Source organism: Solea solea, chromosome 3 (genome assembly GCF_958295425.1).
Source record: "Solea solea chromosome 3, fSolSol10.1, whole genome shotgun sequence".
NCBI classification, from domain to species: Eukaryota; Metazoa; Chordata; class Actinopteri; order Pleuronectiformes; family Soleidae; genus Solea; species Solea solea.
In genome coordinates this window covers 12,899,735-12,927,580 of record NC_081136.1, presented here as the reverse complement: position 1 = coordinate 12,927,580, position 27,846 = coordinate 12,899,735, and the positions used below count along the sequence as shown (strand labels likewise).

At 39.8% G+C, this 27,846-nt stretch overlaps 1 protein-coding gene across 5 annotated transcripts in view; it reads left to right on the top strand.

Annotated features, from left to right (window-relative positions):
• The window catches only part of arap2 (ArfGAP with RhoGAP domain, ankyrin repeat and PH domain 2), a 126,606-nt gene that overhangs the window by 71,270 nt on the left and 27,490 nt on the right, over positions 1-27,846 (top strand). For all 5 annotated transcript variants that reach the window (XM_058625725.1, XM_058625728.1, XM_058625726.1 and 2 more), the window contains 4 exons: positions 7,396-7,521; positions 16,619-16,763; positions 22,533-22,635; positions 24,514-24,712. In XM_058625725.1, the coding sequence (XP_058481708.1) occupies positions 7,396-7,521; positions 16,619-16,763; positions 22,533-22,635; positions 24,514-24,712 (573 nt within the window). The remainder of the gene's footprint in view (positions 1-7,395; positions 7,522-16,618; positions 16,764-22,532; positions 22,636-24,513; positions 24,713-27,846) is intronic.

Below are 27,846 nucleotides of genomic sequence, written 5' to 3'. Positions count from 1 at the left end.
CACCTATCAGCCAATCAGGAAGAAGTATTTCTTGTTGCTGGATAAATACACTGGTTGCAGAATGGATGCGCTTGTCTTACGTCCAAGCTTTTTTCATGCTAAATTATTATACTGCGGCAGTTCGTGTGAGTCAAGAATGTTTTTATTACTAATCAAAACATATTCAACCATGAACTTGAAACACAGGTCTATAAAGTACACTATAGGCACATAGGCAGTCATCTACAATGCTCTAAGCTGATCTAAGCTGAATGCTCAGCTCAGGTTTATTTGTGAAGGCCCTGCAAGTCAGGATGTAGGCTATGAATCTGAATTAGTTTAGGTATTGCACATCTCCATCAGGCCACCCCAAAATCCACCAGGATACAGGTACATGTATACTCGAATGAAGTACAGTGTTCCCACAACCCCCCCGCCGCCGTCTTGTGTGGCTGCATGTGGGGCAAGATTTCGGTCGCCCTCACCAAATCTCGCTCCAAGATTTTTGTAAAACTTGGCAGCCCTGCATCTGTTATGTAGAGCCAGAAATACTTTCACACACTGCTTTGCAGGTGCTTTGGTGTCGTGATTATCGGTTCAGGAGGACAATTAATTAAGCATATTTGCGTCCTCCATTGAAAAATATCTCTTTTTTTCATTTCTAATGCCTGCAACACTACAAGATAATTTGCCAGATTTTAGTCCTGATCTGGCTCTTCTGCCAGTTTATGGGTGCCTTCCGATTTTAGGCTAATTTGATTCCTGTCGGGTGAGGGGTTAACAGATGCGATCCTTACGTCATCAGATGATGCATCAGAGTCTTCACATCGTAACTATTAAACACGAGCCGACCGGGAAACAGATGTTGCGTACTTTTGTTGTAAAATCGTAACTTGTACAAACCAATTTGATTCCATCTTCTCAGCCATGACTTAATCCACAGTTTTCTTGCATTTAAATCATGCGAATTTGTGTGAGGTCCCAAATCCATGGAATCTCCTTCCTGAAATCATGTGTGGTCCTGCGTCTTGACTGGATCGTCTAGTCTGTTGCTTTCTCAAGATTAAAACATTGCACATCTGTTACAAAGTTTTGTGTCTGTAGTCTCTCAAGTCAGATTTGAAAATCCTCTAGTGTGGGACAAGCTTTATTTAGTTTTCTTGGGGAATTGGGCTGATAAATCAGCTATCACCTTTCAAATACTTTGTTCCAGACCTGGACATTATACCGCCCCTGGGCCACATCCAGCCCTTTGGCCATCCCTGGAGTGGAGTGGTCACACTGGTGTATTTCCAAAGTTTCCTTACATTGATCAATGTGTGGCTACAGAATCCCCACTGACGGAGCGTTCCGTTCATTCGTCTCCCTGCCCCGCAGCTCCCTCTCTCACACCCACACACACACACACACAGACCAGCAGCTGATTGGTCTGCCCGTCTTTCCAGACACAGCGCGTGCAGCTTATATCAAACAATCACGCTAAAAAACATTTCATGTACGTGCGTTCATAAATGTCTGACAATACTCACTACAGTAGACCACATTATACTAGTGAGAGTAGCGTGGTCTACTGTACTCACTATAATAGACCACACTACAGTAGTATAGTAGTTCCATATTTTCACTTGCGTTTAGTTTAGTTTATTGAACTTGGACCATGTGCAGCAGCACTAATCACAGAGGAAAATATGCTTTGTACCAGATTATAGCTCCCAAAGCTAATTTCCATCTGCAGTCCCTGAGATACACAGACACGCTACACCCACAACAGTACAGAAAGAAGACAATACAGAGCAAACATACAGGTACAATAGTAAAAAAACGTACATCACATGGTAAAGTACAGTAAAATAGTGAAAGAAAATACCGTAAAAACACAAGATAATTATACCCTGTTTAACCCCCTGCCTGCCTTACTTACTTTCCTCAGTCTTCTGTGAAGTGCAGCGTTACAGAATGTGACATTAGACATTTATTCTTTTTTTTGTAATAATTAAATAAAGACTGCCTCGCCAATAATTTAGTTTGTGTACCAACACGATTTACTGCTTTTTATGAGATTAAATTAATATTGAGCAGAATTTAGTGTAACCCACTGGTCCAGCCCTCAACAATATTTTCTGTTTGTCATGTGGCCCCTGGGGGAAAATAATTGCCCACCCCTGCTTTAATCTATAGTTATTCTATCCTCCTGTAAAAATCCACTCTCAGTCCCTTTCTATATGCGTGTGTGTGTGCGTGCGTGTATGAGTGAGTGTCTCTGATTACCCCACTGTCCGCTGCTCGTCGGGCACCGCTTTGGTGACCGTTGCCGTGGGCGACCAGATGGCTAATTGAGCACTCTGTCATGTCACCTCCCTCCACTGGGGACTGAGCCAATCAGCACAGGCCAGACATCTCAACTGCCACCCCCACAGACATCACGGTCCCATCTTAACGGAGTCCAGCTTTAGGGGCCCAGAGGGACTGTTGTAACAAGGCTCACACAGCGAGCAAGAGATCCGCAGCATCAAGCCCACTGCCTTATTTACATTCCCTCAACCTGAGTGGTGGGACAGTTGTGAGTGTGTTCATGTGTGCATTGTGTGTCTCTGTGCTACACTTGACTACCTGCGGTTTACTGATTAAAGTCAGACTCCGTGTATTCCTGATGCTGCTACTGGCAGACACATTCCGTGTGTTCGATTGAGGGCCAGATAACACGTGTTGCTATGTAACGACCCAAAGGCTGGACAGTACTCCAGTAGCCCTGCATGTCCCGTACGTCCCCTGATTGGCTCTGCCTCCTTGGAAACCAGAAACCTTCCTCTCAGGGTTCTGCATGACATATAACCAATAACTCACTTATAATTTCCATGTTCTGAAGAAGGGTTTGGTTTGGATTTTCAAGCCTTCATGGCAGCTGACTTAGTTGATGTTTAAAGGCCAATGGAATAACGTTAGTTTGAAGAAAAAGCCCATGGCCAATGAATGAATTAATCATATATTCCCAACAAATTGGATTGTATTCCAAGACAATTTTTTTGCAATAACAATTTTCCTGACAATGTTAAAAAGATAAAGACTATTAAACGTAAGGAAATAATTTAATAGATCTCAAAACTACCAAAAGGTGGCAGCAGCAGCAGCAGCAGCAATAGTGATGAAATTCCTGAGGGTGTTTGAATACGTCTCAAAGCTCAACACTCTGTGGACCCTGCGTTATCCACACTAGCTCTTATGCGCTTACATTATTTTTGGCGAAGACTGCCATTTCATGGAGAGCGAGTGACCAAAACTGTAGTTTTCGTTATTTGTCATCACCAAAAATGACGTATACACATATTTACAGCAAAAGTGGCTTTCAAATTGGCAAATATAGCCATTGAGATATATATCATTTTTGCTAGGTGGCTACTAACCAGTAGCAAAGATGGCTATGGAGCCTCAATTCAGAGTGGTAACCTGTGTTTCCACATGATTGGGGGGAAAGGCAGCACAGCCATTGTGCCCAATAGGAGCCACGGTCCGCTGATGCCGATAGGTTGTAAAATTATCTATTGGAGACGATTCATTGAATTAAATAAATTGGCTATAAATCGACATCCGCTAGAGGTCCATTGAATTAAGACCAATTACATAATCTGCATTAATCTTGATTTAATGAAAATAAGTAAAGGGGAAACAAATTTTAACTACATTTTAGTTAATGATGTTATTTTAAATCCTTTCTGTTATGAAGAGCAAAGTTATCATTGACTTGAAGGCACATGGTTCGTTTTTCGAAGTTGAGCATGAAAACTGAAAAAAAATGATTTCAGTTCACGACACAGAGGTGCTGATGTATACTGTATATACGTTAAATATACACTGATTCATAAGACTACTTATGAGGCATTATGGTCTTCCAAACTTTTGCAGAGATGTTCTTTGTTTACCCCGCTCAGAATTTGAATTCAATACGCATGATATATTGCATTTGTAGGCTACAGAGTTGTGTTAGACATTGTGTTGTTGTTGATTTTATTGTATATGCTGCAGCTAATGGACCTTTGATAAACACCGCCTTTCATTCTGTTATATCTTGCAGTCTTCATTTATAATAACAGTGTTTGAGATCCATTTTCATTTTGGTTATTTAATCAAGAAGTCTCGCTGAGATTAGAATCTATTCTATCACACATTTGAAAACAAATTACCTAAACAGCATAACAACACAGGACGATGCATTCACACAGTGGTTCTCTCTCTCTCTCTCTCTCTTTCTGTCACACACACACACAGATGCTAATTGAAATGGTGCAGCTAAAAATATTTAATGCTACTCTTAATCATTTTAATTAGATTGCAATTAGCACCTTTGAGTGCATTTGGTATTTTAAATTCCCACTTTTTGAAATGGTAGGTAACCTTATCATCATCAAGCATTGGCAACAGCTAAAACAACTAGGAAATATAACACTGGCAACTATTACTGCAACAACAAAATCAATCAACAGTTTTGATGAATCAGTTTGCCAAAGTCTGGGCTGTGGACTCCTGGTGGGCCACGGAGGTACTGTAGTTGGGCTGCGAGACGACACACAATTATATTGATATAACATAATCATTTTCAGTTTCATAATTATGCTTCTACTAACTTCAAAAATATTTGTAGTCACTTAAAGTGAATTAAACTTGCTATGTGTAAGTTGTGACACCTCACAGTTCCCTAGATTATTTTTTAAATAAATCACACTTCCGAAACTACAGAAATAGAAATGCATTGGCCTGATTTAAAATTCAAATGTTATTTTCTGACTGTTTGTGAAATAAATAGTATACGATTTCAGTTTTCAGAATTTACAGTGGGCCACGGCATCCTTGAGTTTACTGTACTAATCAAATACAAATGTTAAAATAAATTTAAATTTTGAACAGATTTTTCAACTGATTTTCTTCACGATAGAAGTACAATTGTCGACGCATTTTGTTCTGTCAATATCATTGATCAGTTAATGAGAAATACTAAATGCTGATTATTCAGAAAGTCTCTATCTCTACATAGCATTGATGGAATTTGATAAGAACCACTTGATTTTGTTGACATAAATATCAGTAGAAAGTTACGGTGTCTTTCTTGCAAGTATTAAAACATATTTGTCTATTTGAATGGGGATCTTGCACATTAAAGAACATCATCAAGTAAATTTGCCAGAATACATCTTTTGTCCTTATAGACAGAGGCTGATGGACTAAAACGAAACCACACAAGTCCCTACACAAAAGGGAAAGCAAGGAAATACATAACTAAACATAACAACAACTGCAGATAAGGGAAAAGAGCATGGGCTGTGTTCCAATTTATATAAAATATGTAATGCAGCAAGGCAAACCAGGAAATAGGGATCATAACTTTCAAAGTGCTTTAGAGACCGAAATATCAGAGTAACTGGTGCTCAAGTGAACACAATTCTAAAAAAAAAAAAAAAAAACTTTTTACATTTACTTAAAGTAAAAAGTACTTTTTTACTTAAACTGCCAAAGAACATTCGGCATTGGTATTGGCCATTCATTTATTTCAATAGTTTATTGAATACAAGCACAGATAGAATTAACCCATACAAAACGGAACGCACCAATATTCAGAACAACATTAACTTGCTCAGTTAACTGATTGTTTTTCTCAATGTGGAGAGCTGTGTTGCCTCATTGGTGTCAGTACACTGTGTAATTGTTCCATCAATTAAAATAGTTTTCATTTAAAAAGATTTTACCTTGCTTGATGAGAGAGATGGAGGTGTAGCAGAGATGCAATCTCCGAGATATCGCCAAGGCTCTGGCAGAAAATTGAACTCCAGGATTAAGGCTAATTGAATTTGAGAATTATAAATTTGAATTGTGGGGAGCTCTTAAATCTAGCAGGACAGTAGTAGATGGGGAAGAAGGGAAAATGAGTTAGAACTACTGTAATTTAAATGGACAAAGAGGATGAGAGGAGGGAGCGCAGAGCTCATTTTGAACAAATATAGTCCTTGAAGGTTGGTGCATTAAAACACTTTATCTTTGACATTTGTGAGGAAAATGACCAGGTGACAAAGTCAAAGTATTGGGTGCAGATTGAAGAACAGCAGTTGCAAAGCTGGCAGGGAGTCTCACTTGAATGAATGAATCAGCTCGCCAACAGTGAGCAAGGAATTCATTTTTCTGACATTTTAGACGATAGCCACTGCCTGGGATTTTGAGTATGAGCGGGAGATGAAGACAGAATCACATGTTGGGATTATGCTATCTTAAGCCATGAGTATTCCCCCATTCCACTTTTCTTTGTCATGTAGTAAAACCGCATAGTTGGTTTTTAATGGAAGCTGGACAACCGGTTTGATGCAGTAATATAGATATCATTCTCTATGTGGAAACAATAACATTGTACTCATAATATTGACAGTTTCAAACAACCTTAACCCAACTGTCCTGCTACAAATGTATATCTCCAAAACAGTGGAAAATAGCTATATGTATTTTTTTTTTAAAGATTACTCTAAATTATCCTTAAAGGTCCCGTGTGTTAACATTTATGGGGGTTTATGAGCAGAAATTGAATATACTACGCAGAAGTAAATTTGCATATGTGTATAGTTGCTTTAAAATAAAGGAAATTGTTTGGTTTTTGTCTTTACACTGTGTTCATACCAGATATGATGCGAGTGCTATGTTTCCACAGCAGCTCAAACAGACAAAACAACAGTTTTTGCATTTTACAACAGATGCTTAGTTCAGAAACCAAAAAATATATTTCTATTAAGGCCACTGTTGGAAAAGAAAGGGTGACTGTAGTCTCACCAGTATATGTCACTTATTCATTATTTATTGTTTATTTTCGAGATTATTTAAGATTTGCACTTCTGTTGTGTTCGTCATCACAAAGCATCCAAAACTGTTAGCTCCTGGGATGACTGAAGTTGCTGCGTCCTCATTTTAACTTTAAGACACAATGGATAATCAACACTGCACGTCCTCGATGTGCAGAAGTCAATTTGCCATATCTATGTGCAACTGATTCAGGAGCGTCATATGGATGATTTGCAAGCTTATTTTCAAGTTGACAACGACCCTGTTTGATATTCTTCTTTTGCCTGAGTATCAGAAGACACTGAACACACTTGCACTTTGTGCGCTGTGGATTTGCCCAGAAAAAAAAAACATTGCTGTGGATGTGTGCCACGGTGGCAACACTCTTATTTCCCCATTGTTTTGACTTATTTCTAAAGTTTAAACTTGTGAATGCCTATTTGGATAGACTGGGGTGAAAGAAAGAAAGTGGTAGTTTGCAGCTGGACGTTAAATGGTTATATAAAAGTGCAATAAAAGGATCAGAATTGGGCCAAGGCACCATTATACTCTTTGGGGAAAACCATTTTCCTCTCCTCATCGACTGTGTCTCTCCCTCCCCTATAGATTTCCCCAGACTCGAGCAGTGGTCAGAGGATCCCTCAGTGTCTGACGTCTCCCTCTTCATGGATGGCTTCCTCTACATCTCCTCTGGCACGGCCAAGTCAACGCTGGAGCGCCGCAGAAGAGACGGTTAGTGTTAATGCCGCTTTTGAAAACCCCCTGCAAGGTCAATCAATCCATCAATCCACTTGTAAGCAATTTAGACTGTGTGTTTGTCAGAGGCTCCACCAGTTAAACACTGATCAATCAATCCGTGTCAGTTTGTCAGTTGTCCAACCGCCAATCATTTAATCCGTAAACTAAACATTTCAGCCCAAGTGATCAATGCATCTGCCTTTCAAATGTGTTCAGCAATCGATCCTCTGGGAACGCTTGTCAGACAGAAGTAGATGACCCAGCATTGAACCACTATTAAAGCCAGGTTAACAAAATAAAAATGTGAAATTTGACAGTCCCTTGAAGACGCTACAAGCACTGTAATTTCTGTTCACTCTTTTGTCTTACGAGACACTTTAAAACTTTTTAATCAGGCTACATTTCACACCCAAACTCTTCAGCTGCTGCCAATGCACCTCCTGCTCCACAGTGGTCCCACTTCTCCAAACAGCTGGAGCGTTTCACGGGCCCATGGGTAATTAGGAGAAAGAGCTGGCTTTGGATGCCTCCCTCAGGGAATGGGGTTATTGAGAAGGAGGAGGAGTGGGGGTGGAGGAGGCGGGGGGGCGCTGCGCAGAAGAAAGGAGGTGCACATGTGTGGTTGACAGCATGTAGCTACCTGCTTCTTGAAAGAGCTGAATCTCCAGCATCGTGGGTTAAGACATCCATCTCCATTTCAATGAAATCACAGGAAGGCTCTGTTCTCATTGGTGGTTGTACATGTTGGCTAATGAACAGAGCTGAGGTCTAGGAAATTGCCTCTTAGACGAGATGGGGGGGGGGGGAAGATATCTGTTGGAAATTTCATTATCAGCACAAATGGATTTCCTTTGCATTTAATTTGCTGAAGGATAATTCCGATATTTTCCAAATTATTTCACTCTCTGCTCCTACTTTCTATTGGTCGTGGTAATACTCTGCTACAGTAATTGGTCTGGGAACACGGTGACCTTGTTTCAGCAAGGTCTTAGAGGTTCAAGTGGGCAAACCGTCAGTTGGGTTTAAAAGAAGCCATTTGTCTAAATCATTAATGAGGAGGTAAACTGTGATCTTGGCTAGTACAGTGTTCATCTTACTGATGGGAACTTGCCTTTTTATAGTGCTCATTTATTACAAAGGAACCTAATGTGCTTTATATTAAAGACTGTGTCATTATTTCCATCCCCTACATACACACACACACATGCAACGATAGCAGCTGCCAATCATGCTTGCGTTGACTCCTATGTGCCGTACTTAATCATCTATTTTCCTATAAGTGGAAACATCATTTATAAATTGACATCATACTCTATTGAAGAAAACCCAGGACTCGTGATTGAGGCCATTAACTGCTCTGTATTTACAGTTTAATTTCTCTCTCTTTCGACGACTATTTTTGCCATTCACTCACACATTCAGGCATCATCTATGTGCAGTGCATTTTTCCATCACACATTTTTCATACACATTAGCACGCTGCCGGCACAGCTATCAGGAACAACGTGGGGTTAAGTGTCTTGCCCATGGAGTAGTGCTCTCCCACTGATCTACCTGATCTGAGACATATAATTATTATCTTCCCCATAAACTTCTGTTCAAACTGACTTGTTTTTTGCACCGGTGGAGTCGCCCCCTGGTGGCTTTGTGCTGAAGTTTTACTCAAAGATTGGATAGAACTGGAAGACTATGTGCATTTATTATTATGTGACCTATGATGAGTGATCTACTTCACGTGTCCATCTTGTCGGGGGGGGGCGGGGGCATTTTAGCCGCTGTTGTCCATTTTGTCTCGATGCCAGACATCACACCACCGCAAAGTTGTCTCCCCTCAGATAAGTGCTTGTAGCATTTTCGGCCAATAAATACCTTTGTTATCTCATCTATTATGGAGAGCCGCACGAGTTTGGCTTTGGCGCTTTAATGGTGCTTTAACGGCAGCTGTTGAAAAATTCAAAAGGGGCTGGGTTTAAAACTCGATGCGTTCCCACTTCTTCAATCACGAGGAAGGGCCATCAGGACTTTGTGAGCATGAAGGGATGAGGTATTTTTGAATGTACTCCAGGATGCCTTTCGCTCCCAGGCTAATGGTTTGATGGTCTATAGATACACACAGGTTCTTAATAATTCATAGGCTGTGCTCAGGGCTTAATAAAAGCACTCTGCCACAACTTCGCCTTTTTTGTTGTCTGGAGACTCCAATAGGTGTCCATACTTCCACTGATGAGGACTTAATTCAGAGTATGATATAAATTCATTTGGAAAGCGGTTTTAATAAAGGCCTTGACAGAAGTGGCTTGGGGGGGGAGATCATTGTCCTGGTCTGCCAAATCAAAAGAAAATACTCCGATGCTTAGTCCATTTGCTGCTTGGAATAGTTTATCTAAAAAAAAAAACCCTGATTCTTTGTTGTTTTATTTGTGCTTAAATCAAGGCTGGTTTCCTCTTTATTTATTGTTTTTTTTCCTGTTGAGCTTCTGCAGTTAATTCTAAGTAAACGGAAGAAAGAAATCAAATAAATGGCAGTTGAGTGACTCATGCTGCACTCCCATTTGAGAGCGGAGCACTTTCTTTGCGTGTTTTCTGTGTGATTTTGGAGAGACAGTAGGCAGCAGCGACTGTCTGAAATGGTGAGTGGCAGCAGGGACGTGGCACCCTTAATTCTTGATTAGTTTTTTCTTTTTCTCATCAGCGGCGATCTGTTTTTTTTTTCGCCAGAGAGAGAGAGACAGACAGAGAGAGAGAGAGAAGCAATGAGGGGGGCGGGGATGTGTGTCTGGAGAGAAGGCAGAGAAACAGAAGTAGAATTATGTTAACAGTTTTTATTGAGGACACAAATCTGAGCACTGAAGAACAATTCAATTAGTTGCAGCTACAAAGCCGGAGTCAAGTTTTTTTTTTTTTTTTGATAACAAACCACATCTTTTTGGATTTTAATGAGAATTAGTTGTCAAAGAATGTAATATGAGTGGAATAGCTAAGAAATTACATTTCTGTTATTCTGTTTTGTCTCGTACAAGTACATAAAGACTGTTTAAGTCATTTAGATTGATAGATGTACTTTATTGATCCCAAAACGGGGACATTTTGGTATTGTTTCACATAGTATGGATGTCTTTGTGCTTATTACTGCGGCTTCAGTTATGTGTGAGTAGTGCCATTGCTAGAGATTTCTTTTCTTTCTTTTTTTTTTTTTCCTTCTTTCTTATGCCATTCCTCCCGGTAATGAAGTGGGCTGTAATTCTGGCACAGACAGATCATTCAGATCCCTTCAGTTTCTCCATTTCCATTTCCAGCACTCCTGACAAGCTGTCCAGCAGATGTCTTCATCACAGATATTTTAGTCTGATGCCGAGATAGGCAGAGCATCGGCGGAAAACGAGGGAGAGTCGGGAGAGCGAGCGACGTAAGGAGGTCACATGCATACTCAGACGGGCGTCTGTGCTCTGTTGATAAAGAGTTTAGAGGAACTGTGGGTAAATCTGAACACTAAAAATAAAGCCTGAGACACAATCGGACTCAAAACCTTTGTGGAAATATGTTTCTATAACTTTGCTTGCTTGCGGTTTAGTTGCCTCCTTTAGTCCGTTTCCTCCATCAAATATTGTCTCCAAGATTATCTTGATGGCACATTAACTTACAACAGGGTGAATGGCACCCCGGATACAACATCCGGTTTTGGGTCCATACCACAAAAAGAATTATAAAATTCTCCTTGACAGCGCATGTCAAAGCCTTACCACACCCAACCCTCTAAGCTGACAGACCATAAATTTGCCCTCATCCGTCCAAAAATGCACCAGTCTGGATTTATCCATGTGATTCTATCTGTTTTCTTCCTTTGTGTATACCAGATTCTTCCATTATTCGCAGGGGCAGAAAATTTTAGTGCATGTCCAGAACACTTTTGGGTGGGTCAACCTGGGAAATTTAGCCAAACTAACATGTTTACATTTGTACGTCTCCTTTTTAGTTGGACGAACACCAATAATAATATGTGTATTTTTGTGGGTGTTGATCATTCACATCAACAACTTGCAAAGTTCACCCTTGCTTAAAACTGTGACACTAAAGTATAGATAGAGAGACATTGAAACGTTCTTGAAACACATGCAAGACATATTTTTGGAAATTTGGAGTGCTAACAACTACACCAACCGTGGGGCCTTTGGGAATGAATTTCGTGGGCATGTTATACTTATTCCATGGCCACGAAGTACTGTTTCGTGGCCACAAATCAGAGTGTTCATTTCATGTATTAGCCATCCATCCATCTGTCCATTTTCTACTGCTTTATCCTCCACATGAGGGTCACGCTCTGCCCCTCAGCTGACATAGGGCGATAGGCGGGGCACACCCTGGACACATCGCCAGTGCACATCACAGGGCCACATATAGAGACAAACAACCATCTACTCACTCACACTTATGGTCAATTTAGACTGTCCAATTTACCTAATCCCCAAATCTGCATGTCTACACACACACACATACAGGGAAAACATGCAAACTCGATGCAGAAAGGCCCTTTTTTTCGACTGGGTCTCGAACCTGGGTCATGAATCAGCCATATTTTATGAATTACTCGTGTGAAAATGAAAGTAGAGAAAGAGAAATTCCACACTATGTATCTGGAGGCCTTTTTTGCTCTGGTAAAAGCTGTGCGGGAAGCACTCTTGGCACACGCGATAATTGGCCCAATTTAGCTCGATAGAGGCATGTGCCACAGTTCCGCTAGCGTTGTCTCTGGCGGCTGGTTTGTGGGCCCCCGTGGAGAGCGGCAGGGCCACGGGGCCATTGTTGTGTGCGGGGAACAGCTGGCAATGGACGCAGCTGTGTGATTGTAAATCAAGCACTATTGTTCCCACCATTGCACTGGCGCTTGTGTAGAAGCTAAGGAGTATCCCACCCACTGAGGAAATATTGAACTACAAACAAAGGGGGAAGAAAGATGCTTGTGATTTGGTCATGTGCAGGTTTTTTTTTTTTTAATAAAAAGCAATTTTCCTGGTGCAATATCATAATGGGAATCATTCGCTTTTTTGTGTTAGGAAGAAACTTGAAGCCATAGATTCCAACATAACTGAATAATAGTTATAATCGTAGCCTCGTTTGGTGTTTTCTTGAATTCCTGTCATCAAAGCCAATCAAACAATCATAATGGTGACAACACAAAGTTTAAGTTGTCTGACGTAGTTTATATATATATATATATATATATATATATATATATATATATATATATATATATATATATATATATATAAAGTTAATTTTCTTTGCTTCTGGTGACTTGGCACCATATTATTATTGCTGATCAAAAAGAGTTGGTAAGGTCAACCTTTCTCAGCCTCAATTTAGAGATTTTGTGACATACACAACAATTTCAAACAAATAATTGTGTTTTTCCTGTCGAATACCACTGCTCGATAATACGTTACAGATGATTGCATTTTATACTGTCACAATGAGTATCAAATCTGATACTGGTTTTTAGCATGGCTTAATATCCAAGTTGGATTTTTTTTGACAGCCCTAATCTTTATCTGAAATTACGTCTTTTGTTTGGCCTTAATTCCCTTTGACTTAAAAACTGAATGTGGGCATCTGACACAGTTTTTACGTGTCCTCACTGTTTGGACCCATGAACCCCGCAGCAATTGTGTGTTCCTGGATTTGCAGAGTTTTGTTTTTTTTAGTGCCTTTGTCCTTTATAGGGAGAGCACATTAAAAACATTACATGTTCTGCTTTTGAACCGCGGAGAATGATGAAAGGTTTTGTCAGACACAGTTCGGTCAAGGAGAGAGGACCCTGATGCCACATTTTCTGATGTCAAAGAGATCTATTAATCATTTTTAGAATATTAGGACTTATGAGGTGATTTCCCTCATATACATTTTTCAAGGTTTTTACCCTTTGGTACCCTACATGCCCTTGACCAGCAGTTTCCAACAGTTTCAGTTACAGTATAAGAGAAGTATAAGATTTTGAAGTGTTTCTGTGGGAATTTTTGCCCGTTTATTCTGTAGAACAAGAAATTCCGGTTCATCCCAGAGGTGCTCGATGGTTGTTGAGGTCAGGGCTCTGTGCAGGCCAGTCAAGTTCTTCCACACCAAACTCATCAAACTAGAGCTGAAACAGTTAATCGATGAATTGATTATTAATCGATTACTAAATTAATCGACAACTATTTTGATAATCGATAATCGGTTTGAAGTTTTTTTCATGATTAAAACAAGATTTCTAATTGTTTAAGCTTCTTAAATGTAAATATGTTCTTCATTTCTTTGCTCTGGATAACAAAGAAATCATTAAAGGTGAATCATTTTGGATTGTGGACAAAACAAGACATTTGAGAACATCATCATTTCCAGGTTTGACAAACATTAATCAACATTTGTTAAGGTTTACTGATATTTTATGGACCAAACAATTCATCGATTATGAAAATAATCGTTAGTTGCAGCTCTACATCAAACCATGTCTTTGTAGTCCTTGTTTTGTGAACTGGGGCACAGTCATGTTGGAATGATTGGAAAAGGCTCCTTCCTCAAACTGTTGCCACAAAGTTGGAAGCATGGCATTGTCCGAAATGAGTTGGTATGCTGAAGTGTTAAGATTGTCCTTCATTGGGCCTAATCCAACGCCACATTGAAACACCTGCATTCAATACTCAACAGGGTGTGGCCAAATACTGTTGCCCAGATAGTTTATATTGCTAAAAGTCAATCATTATGATTCTACCTTTGCATGTGTATTGTCCAGTAGAAACAGAGCCACCATGGCATGACTTTGCAGCCTTTTCTTGGCTTTCAGTTGTCGCCACCGTTCATACACAGCACCGTTCTCTCTGGTCTTGGATCGCTCTACGTCAGCCTTTTCCTTGGCAGCAGCTTTCCCAAAAACTGTCTTTTGATTGCGACCAACACCTTCCACCACGTCGCGGGCAATGCATTAATTCATTGGTTACAATCAGGGTGTGAAGAGGATTTTAAGCAGTAAAAACGAAAATGATCTCCCACTCAGCCTTTAAAACACAAACATCACCTGGACGGGAAATATAGAGCAATGCTTTGATGTCAGCTTGAAAAGGCAAAGGAACACATTAAAAAATAAATATCTTCTGCTTTAACTGTGTCTCTCACATCCCCTGCTTAAAGTTCATGACACCAGACAGTACCTGTTTATATTTGCCATTACATTGGGTTACATAATTCCTTAATAACCTCTTCAGGAACCATTATAAAGGAGGAGGTTTAGATAATCAATGACATTATGGCTTTCTAGCAGCTTATGATAGCAATTGACTTCAATTAGGAAATCAAGTGCGCCTCTTAAGACGATGATTGTCTGAGACTCTCGGATCGCGCCACAGAAATTGTTCAGTTATTACACGATTAAAGGTCGACTGTAGGGAAGGGAGACGGATTTACTGGAAAATATGACAAATAACAAGAACGCAACTATCCTCCAGTGGTGTGGAATGATGGACATGACATTTTCTGCAAAAACCTTTGCGATCCAGGGACACATTGTCAATGGAAGTGAAGTGCATTACAGTTTTTTCTTTGTTTTGTTTTTTTCTTTTCTGTCACCTAGACAACAACATGTTCTTTTGGATAGATTGGATTGGTAATGACTTTAAATACCACACAGTCATTCTTTCACTCTCTCTCCCACACACACACACACACACACATATATATGTACACTCATTCATGGAGGGCTGGTTTCAGATAGCAATGATGATTCTTCAGCTGCTTGAATAATTATTTTCTTCAAGGGGGTCAAACGTATTCTTAAATGCCACAGTAAGCAGCAACTAGATATTAGTCATTTTGTGGTTGAAGTGCTGTTGACAGGATGATGTCCAGATGTTTTAGGGTTTTTCTTTCTTTTTGAGAGCGCAAAAGACAAAGAAAGAGTCAGAAACAGTCGTTCATAGGTGAAAAGAGCACATCTAACATCCTCCCTCCCTATGCTTATCACATCTTTTTTTTTTCTTTCTTTCTTTTAACAGCCAGTTGTAGACACTTCCTTTTTTTTATTGGAACTATATCTGTTCCTTCAGAAACATCACACATTTGGCAGAGGAATGCATAATTAGCATATTCATGAGACGAAAACAGTGGCAACTTTGGAGTTGGAGCGACAGGGGGTGGGAGTGGGTGGCGGTGGGCCGTCGCTGTGTGGGTGTTTGTTGCGGAACAAAAAAGCAGATGGCACGGTGACTTTGAAAATCCAAAATTAGGCATGTTTTCACGAACTTCATGCTCATTGGCTATGCAAATCGTACAGTCAGACAGTCGTGAAAGACAATGTTGTGTGTTTCACCAGCTTCTCCGCTGAGATTGTGTTTGTTGATTGAAATGTGCTCCGTATCTGGAGTCTCTTTATCACTTTTAATTCCTCTGCCGGTGCTGTTTTCATGACTCAGTTGTCCTCTAATGGATGGGAATTTGAGGTACGGTCAACAAATCTTTTTTTCCAGAACAAATGTTTAGATTTGTCGTTGGTTCATGACAAAAGTTCCCTCACCTTCACACTGTTCATGTGTTGGATGGTGAGTCTGAAAAGTGTTTTTTGACTTAACAGCGTCTTCACAAAGAAACATGAGGGCCTCACGACTTCGTACATCCACGAATGTGCGAAATCTGACTGTGGATTTAGTCTGCAGAGTTGTTTGCTGTGTTAGTGTTGGAATTGTTTTCAGACCAAGCACCACCAATGGAGGCTCTATTTATGTCTTTTTGTCTTCCCTTATTCCACAATGAATAGTGGTTTGCGAAATTGGTACATTTGTTCCCAAAGCAATAATCCAAAGCTGGTACAGGGAAAAGAATGTTTTTATTCTTCCAGAAAGAGATCTACAAATTGTGATATTATATTATATATAATAAATAATATTTTTATGTTTTTTGAACATTAAATGTTCCAAATCTTAAGTGCTGGATATGCGTGCTAGTTTTAGCGTGAAGTAGCCTCAAATCAAAACACATCTGATCTGTCTTTACATTACATTAGATGTCATTTAGCAGACACTAAATCATCATTTTGTCTTTTAAATAATAATAAATGTGTACATTTCAGACATGGCACGCCGTTGGTGTACCTTGGAAGGCGGCTTCCTGAGTTACTACGAGAACGAGAGAAGCTCGTCGGCCATCGGCAGAGTGGATGTCAACACGGTGGTTACCATGGCTGTAAACAACACCGAGACAATGACCGGAGCTGGGTAAGGACAAAAACATTCACATGTGGCATAAACACATTATATAAGGCAGAAGCTGAAGTGTTTTCTGTTCAAGAAAGCATTTTCTTCCCCTCAGCCAATGGGTATCGAATGGTTTGCAAGATTAAAGTTAAACCTCTTTTAAATCACCCCTATCAGACTCGCTATGGTAATTAAAGTTTGAATATTAAAATATAGCATTTAATATTCATTTAAATCCATTGCATTGAAAGGTAATTCACACATAAATCAAACGGCAGAGCTTTTAAGCCACTCTTTTGCACACGGCATTTAAATTGTATTTAAATTAGCTCTCTCGCGCACACCAATTTGAAATGCATATTTTGCATGTTTTCCACTAAATCAAAATGAATATGTAATTGCTGAACCTGCTTTAAAGACATGCATGTTATAAACCAACACAAAACCCTTTTGAATGATTTATTTTCCTTTTATTTGGCTAAATTACGGTGTTCCGCTCATATTAATTCATATATTACTGAGCCTCAACCTGAATTATGGACATAAACATACGCACAGTAAACACAGTTTACTTGCTGTTGTTTTTTTCCTCTGTTGTCATTTGTCTCATTAGCATAATTTGATCTTGAGCATTATTCAATTTAACAGAGCCTATCAAGGCTTTATTGGTGCTATATTCCCTGTTTACTTTAGCGAGGATGCAGGCGAGAGATGTTTCTTTAACTGCCCTCCCTCCCGCTTACTGTACCGCGCTGCCTCCCGCGTCGACTCAATCACTCCTCCCTCAGATTGTCATCCATTTCAAAGAAGTTGCTCTGAAGACAAACTTTTCTTTATTTCTTCTGGAAGTGATAACAAACAGTCAAAGCAGAAGCCAGATGTCTGGGTCCTTTCTTGTTCACCCGCTCCCACTGGATTGCGCTGCATGCGAATTTGTGTGTGTGTGTGTCTGTTCCTTAGCGAGGAGTCTGATAATGGCTTATGATTAAAGCATAAGCCAGGTCCTTAATGACAGCAGCAGATGTTATGAAGAGGGAACAATGTTTTTTTTTTGTTTTTGTTTTTTTCTAAATCTTATTTATTCACCTATTAGGAACACATCTGGCCAGCTAAATTGATGACCTTTATAATGAGGTGGGCGCACACACACACAGACATGATACGTTACAGTATTCGATATTCAGAGTGCCCCATCTCTACAAACTTGTGACATGTGCCATTTGTTGCACATATATCCCGGCTTAAGGTGATGGCATCACACCCCAGAAATTAAATATAACTGTTGTTAACACTCTGTGCCAGGTGTGGGTGTGAGCATCGATTATAACATGTCAGCTTTTTATGATCACATTTAAAAGATGCACACTGTGCAAGGTTTCAAGGTTTCTTGAATGCATCTTGAAGCTGCTCCTCTTAACTCAACATGCCCTGAACCGTGCATTACTGGAGCTTGTTGTTTGGCTGGAACACTTTTTCTCCCCCTCCCTCATGAAGACCAGGATGACATTTACTTCGCAGTCAAGTATCTTGTTATATTTTTGCATTTTCTGTTGTATGGCTTGTTTCTAATACCCCCAGTGACTTTCGATTAGCATTTTAGCTCGAAATGTCCACCTGTACTCTGCACTGCACATTGTGTTTCACTACATTTAACTCTGCCTCACTCCTGCAATTCCCAGCATTCCCAGCATCCACCTCACCTTTTGACTGTCTGCTGCTCATGAATATTAACGTATGCAGATGACACACTCCCACCAGCAGCCTATCGCCACTCGACAGGAGGCCGTAGGTGTCGCTTCCATTAAAAACAGCATTTGGGTAATTTCACCATGGCAGAAGCGCGGAATGCGAATTATAATGTGGCCCCCGATGCATACGTTTGCTAAAAGTTGTATGAATATTACAAACCCTCGCTTATAAGGAATTAACTTGACAGTCAGTATGTTGGTGTGTGATAAGTTGAGAGTTCCAGGGACTTTTCCTGACTCATCTGTCCCCACAAGAATGTTTCGAAGTCAGTTCTGACCTTCAAAGGCAACTAAAAACCTTGGAAATGAACCATTCTGCTCTTTTCCTCTTCAACTTTTTGTCTCTACAGCTGCTTTTCACAGCATTTCACTCTCTCTGTCACTCGCTTTCTCACCACGTTCTTCTCGCTCACACACTCACACTGAAATAGCAGAGTTTTTCAAGACGTTTGGGTGCTAACTTTAAATATTTATTCAAGTGCTGGGGAATTAAGACTTTCTCTATGAGCACACATCGTCCTTAAGGAGAAAATGAAAGGTAAAAAATACTATAGATAACTCCAATGCATGTTGAAACCACAGGTGGGTCTTGTGCAGCACACTCCTCCACAAAGAGAAGTGTCTGCAAGCTCTTTCAAGCTTTACTCAAAAACAAGTTATTTTCTACCACACCTAAATAAACCCAAACTTCGGTTAATTTTCAAATAATGTAGGTTTGAATTATAGGAAGAAAATATATGGCAAAGGCTGACTATCTTTCTTTTTTCCCAAATAACAATTTAAAACAAATAACTTTCAATAAAAGGATTTGAGAAACTGGTACACAACAGGCAAATGTGCTTTTATTTATTCCACCTACTATTGAAGACCTTTGCTCCTTATATTGACCATAAACATTGGCTTTCAGTTTGCAGGGGGAGTCTAAGCAGGAAGTAGCAATTTATTCAATAGCCATCAGGGGGCGACTCCACTGGTTATGAAAATAATTCAGTTTGGTCCCATTTAGAAGAATACCAACATTAAAGTGTGACACATATGAATGGCATACAGCTACTGTCCAAACTTTAATGGCATTGGTCCAATCCCGAAATGTTAAGAAGACAATGTCCAATTTTTCTATACAGTCTGTAGTTTTGTCGTTTGCTTGATGTTGGTATAAAATATCTTTTAGTGTCCAGGTATGGGCTGCCTAGAGTTGCTAACCACCTACAAAGTAAAACGTTTGGTTGTTATGACGGTGGATTATGGTGCAGGAGGCAACAGGAAGGTGCTTTCCTCATAATTTGCAACTGTTCATTTGAACAAAAACAAGTAAAGCGATTTAAGGAAAAAAGAGCTTGTGAAGAGCATGTATGCAAAGCCGGATAGAATCTTTTTTGGGATAAACTGCCTATTTTTCACATTAGAAATGACTTTGAAAAATGTGTTCTTTCTCTTATCACAAGCTCTAAATTGAAACACCTTTGACTTTTTCGATGTCTCCATAGCGCTCTTTCTCACTCATTCCTCCCTCCAGCCACCATGTCCCTCTGGGATGATCATAACTCATCTTTTATCCCTCTTGTTGTCTCCTCCTGTCCTTTTCCATTTGCCCCAGCTCATTGCTGACCGCCCCGACCCCTCCCCCCACTCTCTACTCACCTCCCTTTGCGAATCCCCTCTAACAAGCGCTTCCACACCTGCCTGCGAGGAGAAAGTGAGGTGGGGGTCACGCGGGGGCACACAAACACCCACAAACACCCATGTCTCCATTGTTCCCCTGACATGCATGAGGAAAGAGCTACTCGGCGCTTCCGTGACCTCTGGTCACATAACACCTTCAGCACCCATCGTTGAGGCAGTTGGAGCCTCCGCTGCTGTGGCGTACTGATGGAAAAAGGAGCTACAGCACGACATTGTGTTCAAACCATTAAGATACTGATACTCTGACCTCGATACCTTCACTGAGTCGGAGAGAGAGACACAGACTGAAACATAGAGAGAGAGCGATTCAGGATTCAGAGGCGACAGGTCACCGAAGATTAATAGCTGCCTTTTTGCTTCCGACAGGAAGTGTTTGGTCTGCAAGTGTGTGTAGCTGAATGTGGCGGAGTGGATTTATGATCTTTTGAAGGATTATGCATGTGGTGCGTATATAACCTATGATGCTTACATGCGATTTGTAGACCACGGGGGTGAATGCCCCTGACGGAGTCAATTAATTATGCGCAATTTGTGTCTGCCCAGCTGAACTGTAATACACATTTCATGTCAAAGTACATTTTATTACACAATTTACACTTCTTACTAGGGGCGAATGATCTTATTGCAGTTTTTCCGACAGATATTGCAATGTTACTTGAAAATATATGTCAAAATCAAGTTTCCCTAAAGCATTGATGTGTTATGGATTTCAAACTTGATTATTGAGTTTAAGAGATACCAAGATACCACTAAAGTATTAACTTTAATCATGTAATGCAAGGATAAACACTCAAAGCCTCACCTTTTTACCAGTAGTTCCCATAAAAGCGCTCTTATTTTTGTACACTTTGAACTATATGTATGTATGTACATATTCTAAAGTCAATAAACATATATTTAATCAATCTTTTACATACATTTGTCACAACAACATAATGCAAACATGTTCTGCTTCTATTGGGAGCTACATATGAAAGAAAAACAAGCAATATTAATGTTTTACAATAATATTAGAAGTGACAAACTGTTTTTTGCTGTGTAACCACAGCTTCTATTAAAATAATGTGATTTTGAGCCATTCACTACTCTTGACTGTTTACCAATGAGTCAGATAGATTCAGTTTTTAGTTTGCGTGGATATTAAAAGAAGAATGTTCCATGCTAAACAAATTGCCCAAGATGTTTGGTGCACTAAACATGGATTTTCAATTGTTGTGGATGAAACCAGTGTGTAGAATAAAAAAAAAACCAAAAAAAAAAACCAAACTGAATTAAATGAACTTCTTCACAGCACAGTGCATAGGGAATCCAGTTCATTCACCCTGACCATATTAAAGATCCTTTCAAGTGATAAATAAATATCATTTCTGACTTTTTCACCCACACAATTTTTTTTTACAAACACAATAAAATGTTTGTAACCACCTTGCCAAATTGGAGGGATTAAAGAAGTTGCAGAATTTTTAAACCATTCAGCTTCATTCTCTGCTCCGACACTGTGGGGCGGGGCCACCGCAGCCATTGCAATTCATACACACACACACGCTCTGGTCTACCCACTCAAGTGGGGACCAGAGTGCCTCAAACGTCCCGGTTCGTCAGTGTTTGTACCGAATATTAACATAAGCACTCTGATAAAATGTAGAGAAGCAACAGTTTTACCACTTTGGTGGTAGTTTAACGACATATTACACATAAACGGAGCTGGTTTAGCAGCAGTCCTCCACCCTCTCTCTCCCTCTTCGTCTTAATCAGCAGCACCTGCAGCCTTAAAGCAGGAGTCTGCTCCTCTTTCTGTTCTTCTCTTCTCTACTTCATTTCCTTATCTTTAGGAATTTTACATAAAGTGTCTGAGTTTTGTATGTGTTTTTACATCCAGGTAAGACACATTTGTTGGACAAAGACATCTCAGCTAGCTAGCAAAAAGAGTGTTTGAGGAGTTGAGCTAACTATGGCTCCTGTGCGTCATAAAGCCATATTTTTAGAAATGCCTCAACATTTTTGAAAAGACTACTGGAGAGAAACTATTTCCAGTTTTAACTCCATAATTCTTTACACATGTAATTTGTTTCACATATGTAGATACAATGTGTGAGAGCAAGAAATGCTGAATTTGGTTTACAGCATCTTTAAGTAACGTATTATTGTTACTTTTCTGTAGCTTCTGTGGCCTTATTTTTCTGAGCTAAAGTAACCTAAAGCTCAAGTAAGCTAAGCTGAAGAAAGCTAAGCTCAAGTAAGCTAATGCTGTAGCTAAATATAAACTGTATGCGTTTTAATTTTTTCCTGTCAGTGTGCTGTTTTCTTGTGTGTGTAAGCAGATGTCTAACAGTGTGTTAATATTTGTTGTCTTTGACAGGGCCGTGTTCACCATGGAACTGTACCTGCTGACGGAGCGAGTTTTAATTGTCGGAGCTGAAACACAGGAAACGCAGCATGACTGGATCCAGGCACTGATAAAGGTAAAATATCCAGGATTTGAAAACCCTTATCATTACTGTGTCACATGTGTGTGAATTTTGACCCAACAAATCTGCTGGAAACAAAAAAGTCAGAGAAGGATCATTTAATACGAGGCTGAACAATGAATGTGCGTCATAGCATTGCGCTTGGAAATGATGCTTATTTTAACAAAATAAAGATGGAAAAACGGAATCAGCATGTTCACCTGTCCAGCACTTCTCACAGGATGCTGGTACTCTGGTTATATGTCCAATTCATTATTATGGGTGGGAATAATCATCTCTCACGGCGCACTACGTGATGTTCTCCCATTCTTGTGAGAGTCTAGTGTTTGTTTCTAGTGTCTAGAGTTTTTATTTCTTTTGTTAAACAAGAACAGTGTCTATCAGGCAGATAATCTGCCGTGGCCACCCCTAAAGAGAGAAGCCGAAAGAACAACAACATATATATCTACTAAAATTGTTTAAATATTTTCAAAAATGTAATAATTTCTTTCGGCTGAAACACAGAAAGAAATTATTCTGTATGTTCTGTACCATTGTTTTTTAATCTAATTTTGTTGTTATGGCTGGGACTGTGTGTACTTACTTCACTAAAATCAAGGCTTAACCAATTGTATAGATTAATACTCTTGCTTCAAAGAATGAATCAATTAAGAATCTATCTAAATATTTAGGAGGATATCATTGAACATATCAGACAACGAGGGTGCATGCCCCTCATCTGGTGCAGACAGACAAGCCGTTTTTTTCTGCGCACCGCTCCTGCACTGTGCGTTTCTCCATATCCTCCGTTCTCCGTAGCCAACGCAGCCTGGATCATTTCTCTCTGCGCTGCGAGGTACAGGCGCGATGGAAGTGCATGGGATCCGAGTAGATCACAGTAAAACAGTGCACTTTCCATTGTTTACGCTCCGTGGTCTGACTCAAGCTCTTTGTGCAGAAGATGCTTTAGTGCGTCCTGGTTGTCCACTTCTGAAGAACAAAGAGGCCGTGCATACTCTGCTTGACAACTTTATAATTACTTCAAACAATCTGATGCACTTTCTAGGCTGTATATTTTGAACTTAAACACATTTATAAGTTGCAAGTTTGAACTTCCCCCCTTCAGCCCTATTTCCCACTAATGCGGAACATGGGATTGAATGCTGACACATTCCCACTGGTTGAAAACCCCAAACCCGCAATTAAACAGATTTTCAGACCAGTGGGATTAAGCTATTTGCATAAACATAAACACACACACTTATTAACACGCTTACTGCCATTGTTTCCTTCTGTAAGTTTGTTTTTTTCACTTACAGTTACTTATGCTCAACTACAACACATCTAACTTATACTTTTACATTCTCTCTGCTACTGTGCAACACTGAGAGTTGTTGTCCTCAGTGAGCCCCACTGCTTTTTTTCAATGAGACAAGTGGTCTTGCTATCTCTTCCCCCACATGCTGACAGGATGTTGTTATGCCACCCAACATAAATATATGTCCCCAATTCCCCCTTTTTATCTCTGTAATCCCAGGCAACCCAGTCACAGATAGTAGGAGGTGTAGCAGCGTTAGTCCTTATGTCTCTCCCATCTGCACTGTAGCCCTTCCACACCTCCGTATTTCAATTTGAGTCACAGAACAATAGCCAGACAGCTGAGCAGCAGGGAGGGATGTGTGCTTGGAAAACAATTCAGCCCAGGACCAAACCCTGTGCAAAGGTTTATACCTCTGAGAGGAAACCTGCACCTGTTGTGTTTTTCTGTCGTTCCGAGGCGACGTGCTATAGTTAAAAAAAAAGAAAAAAAGAAAGTTTCATGCTCATAATTAGGTAAGTTTTTAGCGTGTGTTTTGCACTGTTTATAGTATCGACTGTATGTCTGACTTGCAGTGCTTCATTCCATCGAAAGTCGAGGGCCTGGTGCAGAGAGACAGCGAGCTGATTGGCAGACTCCAATACAAAGAGGGCCATGACCTGTACCACTGGAGGACAGGCTGGTTCATGCTGGAAGGTTCTGCCCTGCACTTCACTTCAGGAGAAGAGGAGGAAGAAGAGGAGGTTCTTCAACTCAAACAGCTACAGGAGCTCAGTAAGAACGTTGCTTTTTAGTCCTAAAGTGTTTTGGTAAAATATTGAAATGTCATTTCTGTTTGATACCATCAAATTATGAATTACTCTAATATTGGCAACTTAAAGGTATGGATGGCTTCCAACATGTGTGTGTTTGATTTTATGAATCAGCACAAAACAGAAAAATCCCACAGAAACATCAACATAACGGAAACAGAGAGAGGAATAAGTGCAGAACAGTTTGCATGTATGTGTGAGTGACATATTAGCCCTACAGAAACAATATTAATAAGGAAAGAATTATGATTTTATTGGGAATTTCTTTTGTCATTTCTAAACAGTTATCACATAAAATCTGACTGTGATTAAATAGATAGATAGTTGAAATAAGAAACTAATAGACCCAGGTAGTTAATTGACATGAATTAATTGTGCAGCCCTATTGCTCAATTTATATTACTGTATATCACTGAAGTACTGAGAGCTCAGTGGTGAAGAAAGGGTGTGAAAATGAAATTTAATTTAATGAAAATGACTGCGTTGGCTCAGATATAAAGTTTTTTAAAAACAGAAACACTTTAAAGTCCTGTTGGAAAAATTTCCTTGCGATACTTTCCGTCCAAAGATAACACAGTCCGCCTCCACCAAGCCATCCTTTTCATAATTATCAGTGAAAACATTAAGAAAAACGCTTCCATTAAAACGCAACACAAATCCCACATTTGTGGCACTTGCTCAAATATGTTTGCAAGAGGAGCTAATTTGTCTTTTCGTTATCAGTGGTGTACTCACAGACGCTCCTGTCTGGCTCTCAGGAGGCGTTGAAAGGTTTTTCTCTGATTGTTTCTCCTTCCTCATCACGACGTGTCTGTGACGGTGCTAATGCTTCATTGCTTGACAGATGATTCTGTCCAAAGTCTGTTTGTATAAGAAAAAGAAAAATCTTGAGACACTTCTCATAGTTTTTCAATCGTCAGGGATTTATTTTATCCGTGGCAGCAACCCATACACAGCCTATCAAAATTACAGACATAGAGAGACATAAAATAAGAAGAGACACATGCATATATTCATTTGCAATGCTCAAGAAAAAGTATTTGGTAGAATGTAGTACTTGTTGAGGAAATCTATTGATCTGCCAAGTCCACTGAGATGAGATTTTCTTTTTCTTCAGTCTCAGACCGTTTTCTATTAACTTCTTCATAAAAGAAACACATTACATTTATTCAGATCTATAAATTTATTTGAGTTTAAATGTGCAAACCATCCTTCTCAAATAGCCACAAAAGAGCCTTTATTTTACAATTAATCTGATTTTAAAATCCTACAGCACAACATGGCCAGTTCTGTTTATGACAGAGAGGAGGGGAGGTGAGTGGTGTAATTTCTGGCCTTTTAAAACATAATGGCGATATGGAGATTATACGCACATCATCCGTTTTCCTTGAAGGTGCAAAGTAGAACCTGCACACTCACTCACCCACAACAACTTTATTGAGTCTGACCTGAGGAAGATCTGCACCAAATCAAAATGTTGTCCTCAATAAAGTTTTTGTTGCATGGAGTAAGTTTGCCATTACTTCCATTGTATTACTTAATGGTGTTAGAATAATATTCTGTAAGGGGCTGGTGCTTTGGGGAGGACTGTAAGAGAGTGAAAAGTTGCCAGAGGCATCCATGTGAGAAGACCTGTTAATATGAGGTCAGCATTGTCAAGTGAGTGAAAAGCCCGCTTTACCACTTGTTTCTGCTCCATTTGTGAGGTTGGCCATGACTAGAAAATAGGAATGGCGTCAATTGCTTTTTTCTAGCAGTATAAAAAAACCTATTCATTTTAGTGGAATAAAAGGTGTAAGACCCTTTCAGACAGATGGGATCAACATCTGTCCTGAGTGATACGAGCACATGCCCATGCACGATCACAGTATTACAGGTCTAACCACTACTAATCCATCCTGACTGCGTCCTTCGATCCGATCGCAAAACACTCATTCTGAAGTGGTTAGAGGATGCATGTGTCCACATTCTTGAGCGTGCATGCACACAATCCATCCTCAAGGTTCGTTAGAGACCACCTCCTCAACTCATATCCTCCAACCCACTGCAGTTTCACTGTGATTTTTTTTTTTTAAATAGAGTAGAGCAGAGCTCTGTCTCACACAAGCTTCTCTTAACCTTGTTTTTTTCTAATATATGCAGAAACTTTTTTGTTGATTTTAGTATCTTCGCCTTTGGAGGAATGGGGTAGCATGGGGCTCAAAGGTTCACAGGTATTTTAGGAGATGATAAAGATTTGCTTCAATCGACTGTGTCACTTTGGTGAGTGAACAGAGGGCTGTGAAGAATCAGTGGATCAAATTACGTAACTTGCTGTCCCATCTACTATCTTAGGATAAAAGACTACTGTAGCAGTGTTCATTTTTTTTTTATTCCCGGCTCTCTCAAAGCATATTTGTCACAGCCAGGGAGCCCTTAGTGCCAGAAGGGGCTGTGTTTTGTCGGGGGGGGATGGTAGGTTCTGGAGCAATGAAAGGACTCCTTGAGGAATCACAGTCTGTGACATGGGATTAACTGTTATTTTCTCTAATAGTGACACTGCCACAAGAAAGGTGGCCTTGTGCAGCACTGAGGGATTAAATAAATACACTTTTCAATTAAAATCGCTACACATTTCCTCCATGCATCAGGGGTTCATTACAAGTGCAGTCTGTTCCAAGTCTTTTGGCCTCAAGCTACTGGAGTTGTTATCATTTGAAAAACATTTTTCAAAAAAGAAGAGCTTTTGAGCGGTTTTCTTACTGAATTTGAAACAAATTGTCCTCTTTTCCATTTTATCATTAATTGCCTCACCTGTCTTGTATCCCCTGCATTTCAACTGTACAATAGGACAATTTTTACAGGCTTTAAGAACAGCAGTTCAAAACCTTTTATCTATCTTGGTCAAGTATTCAATATAACATTTTATTATTTCAAATGTTTTCCGATAAAAATGGAAAATGTAAACATGAGTCAGAACAAGTGTGCCTCACTCTCAAAATGACTTCCTAACAATGTAGCTGCAGAGATAATTGTTCATTTTTTTTTTTGTACATGTTAAGATGTCTGCCGCACAAATAACCAGCACCAAAGTAAAAATGAGTGGAAAATGACACA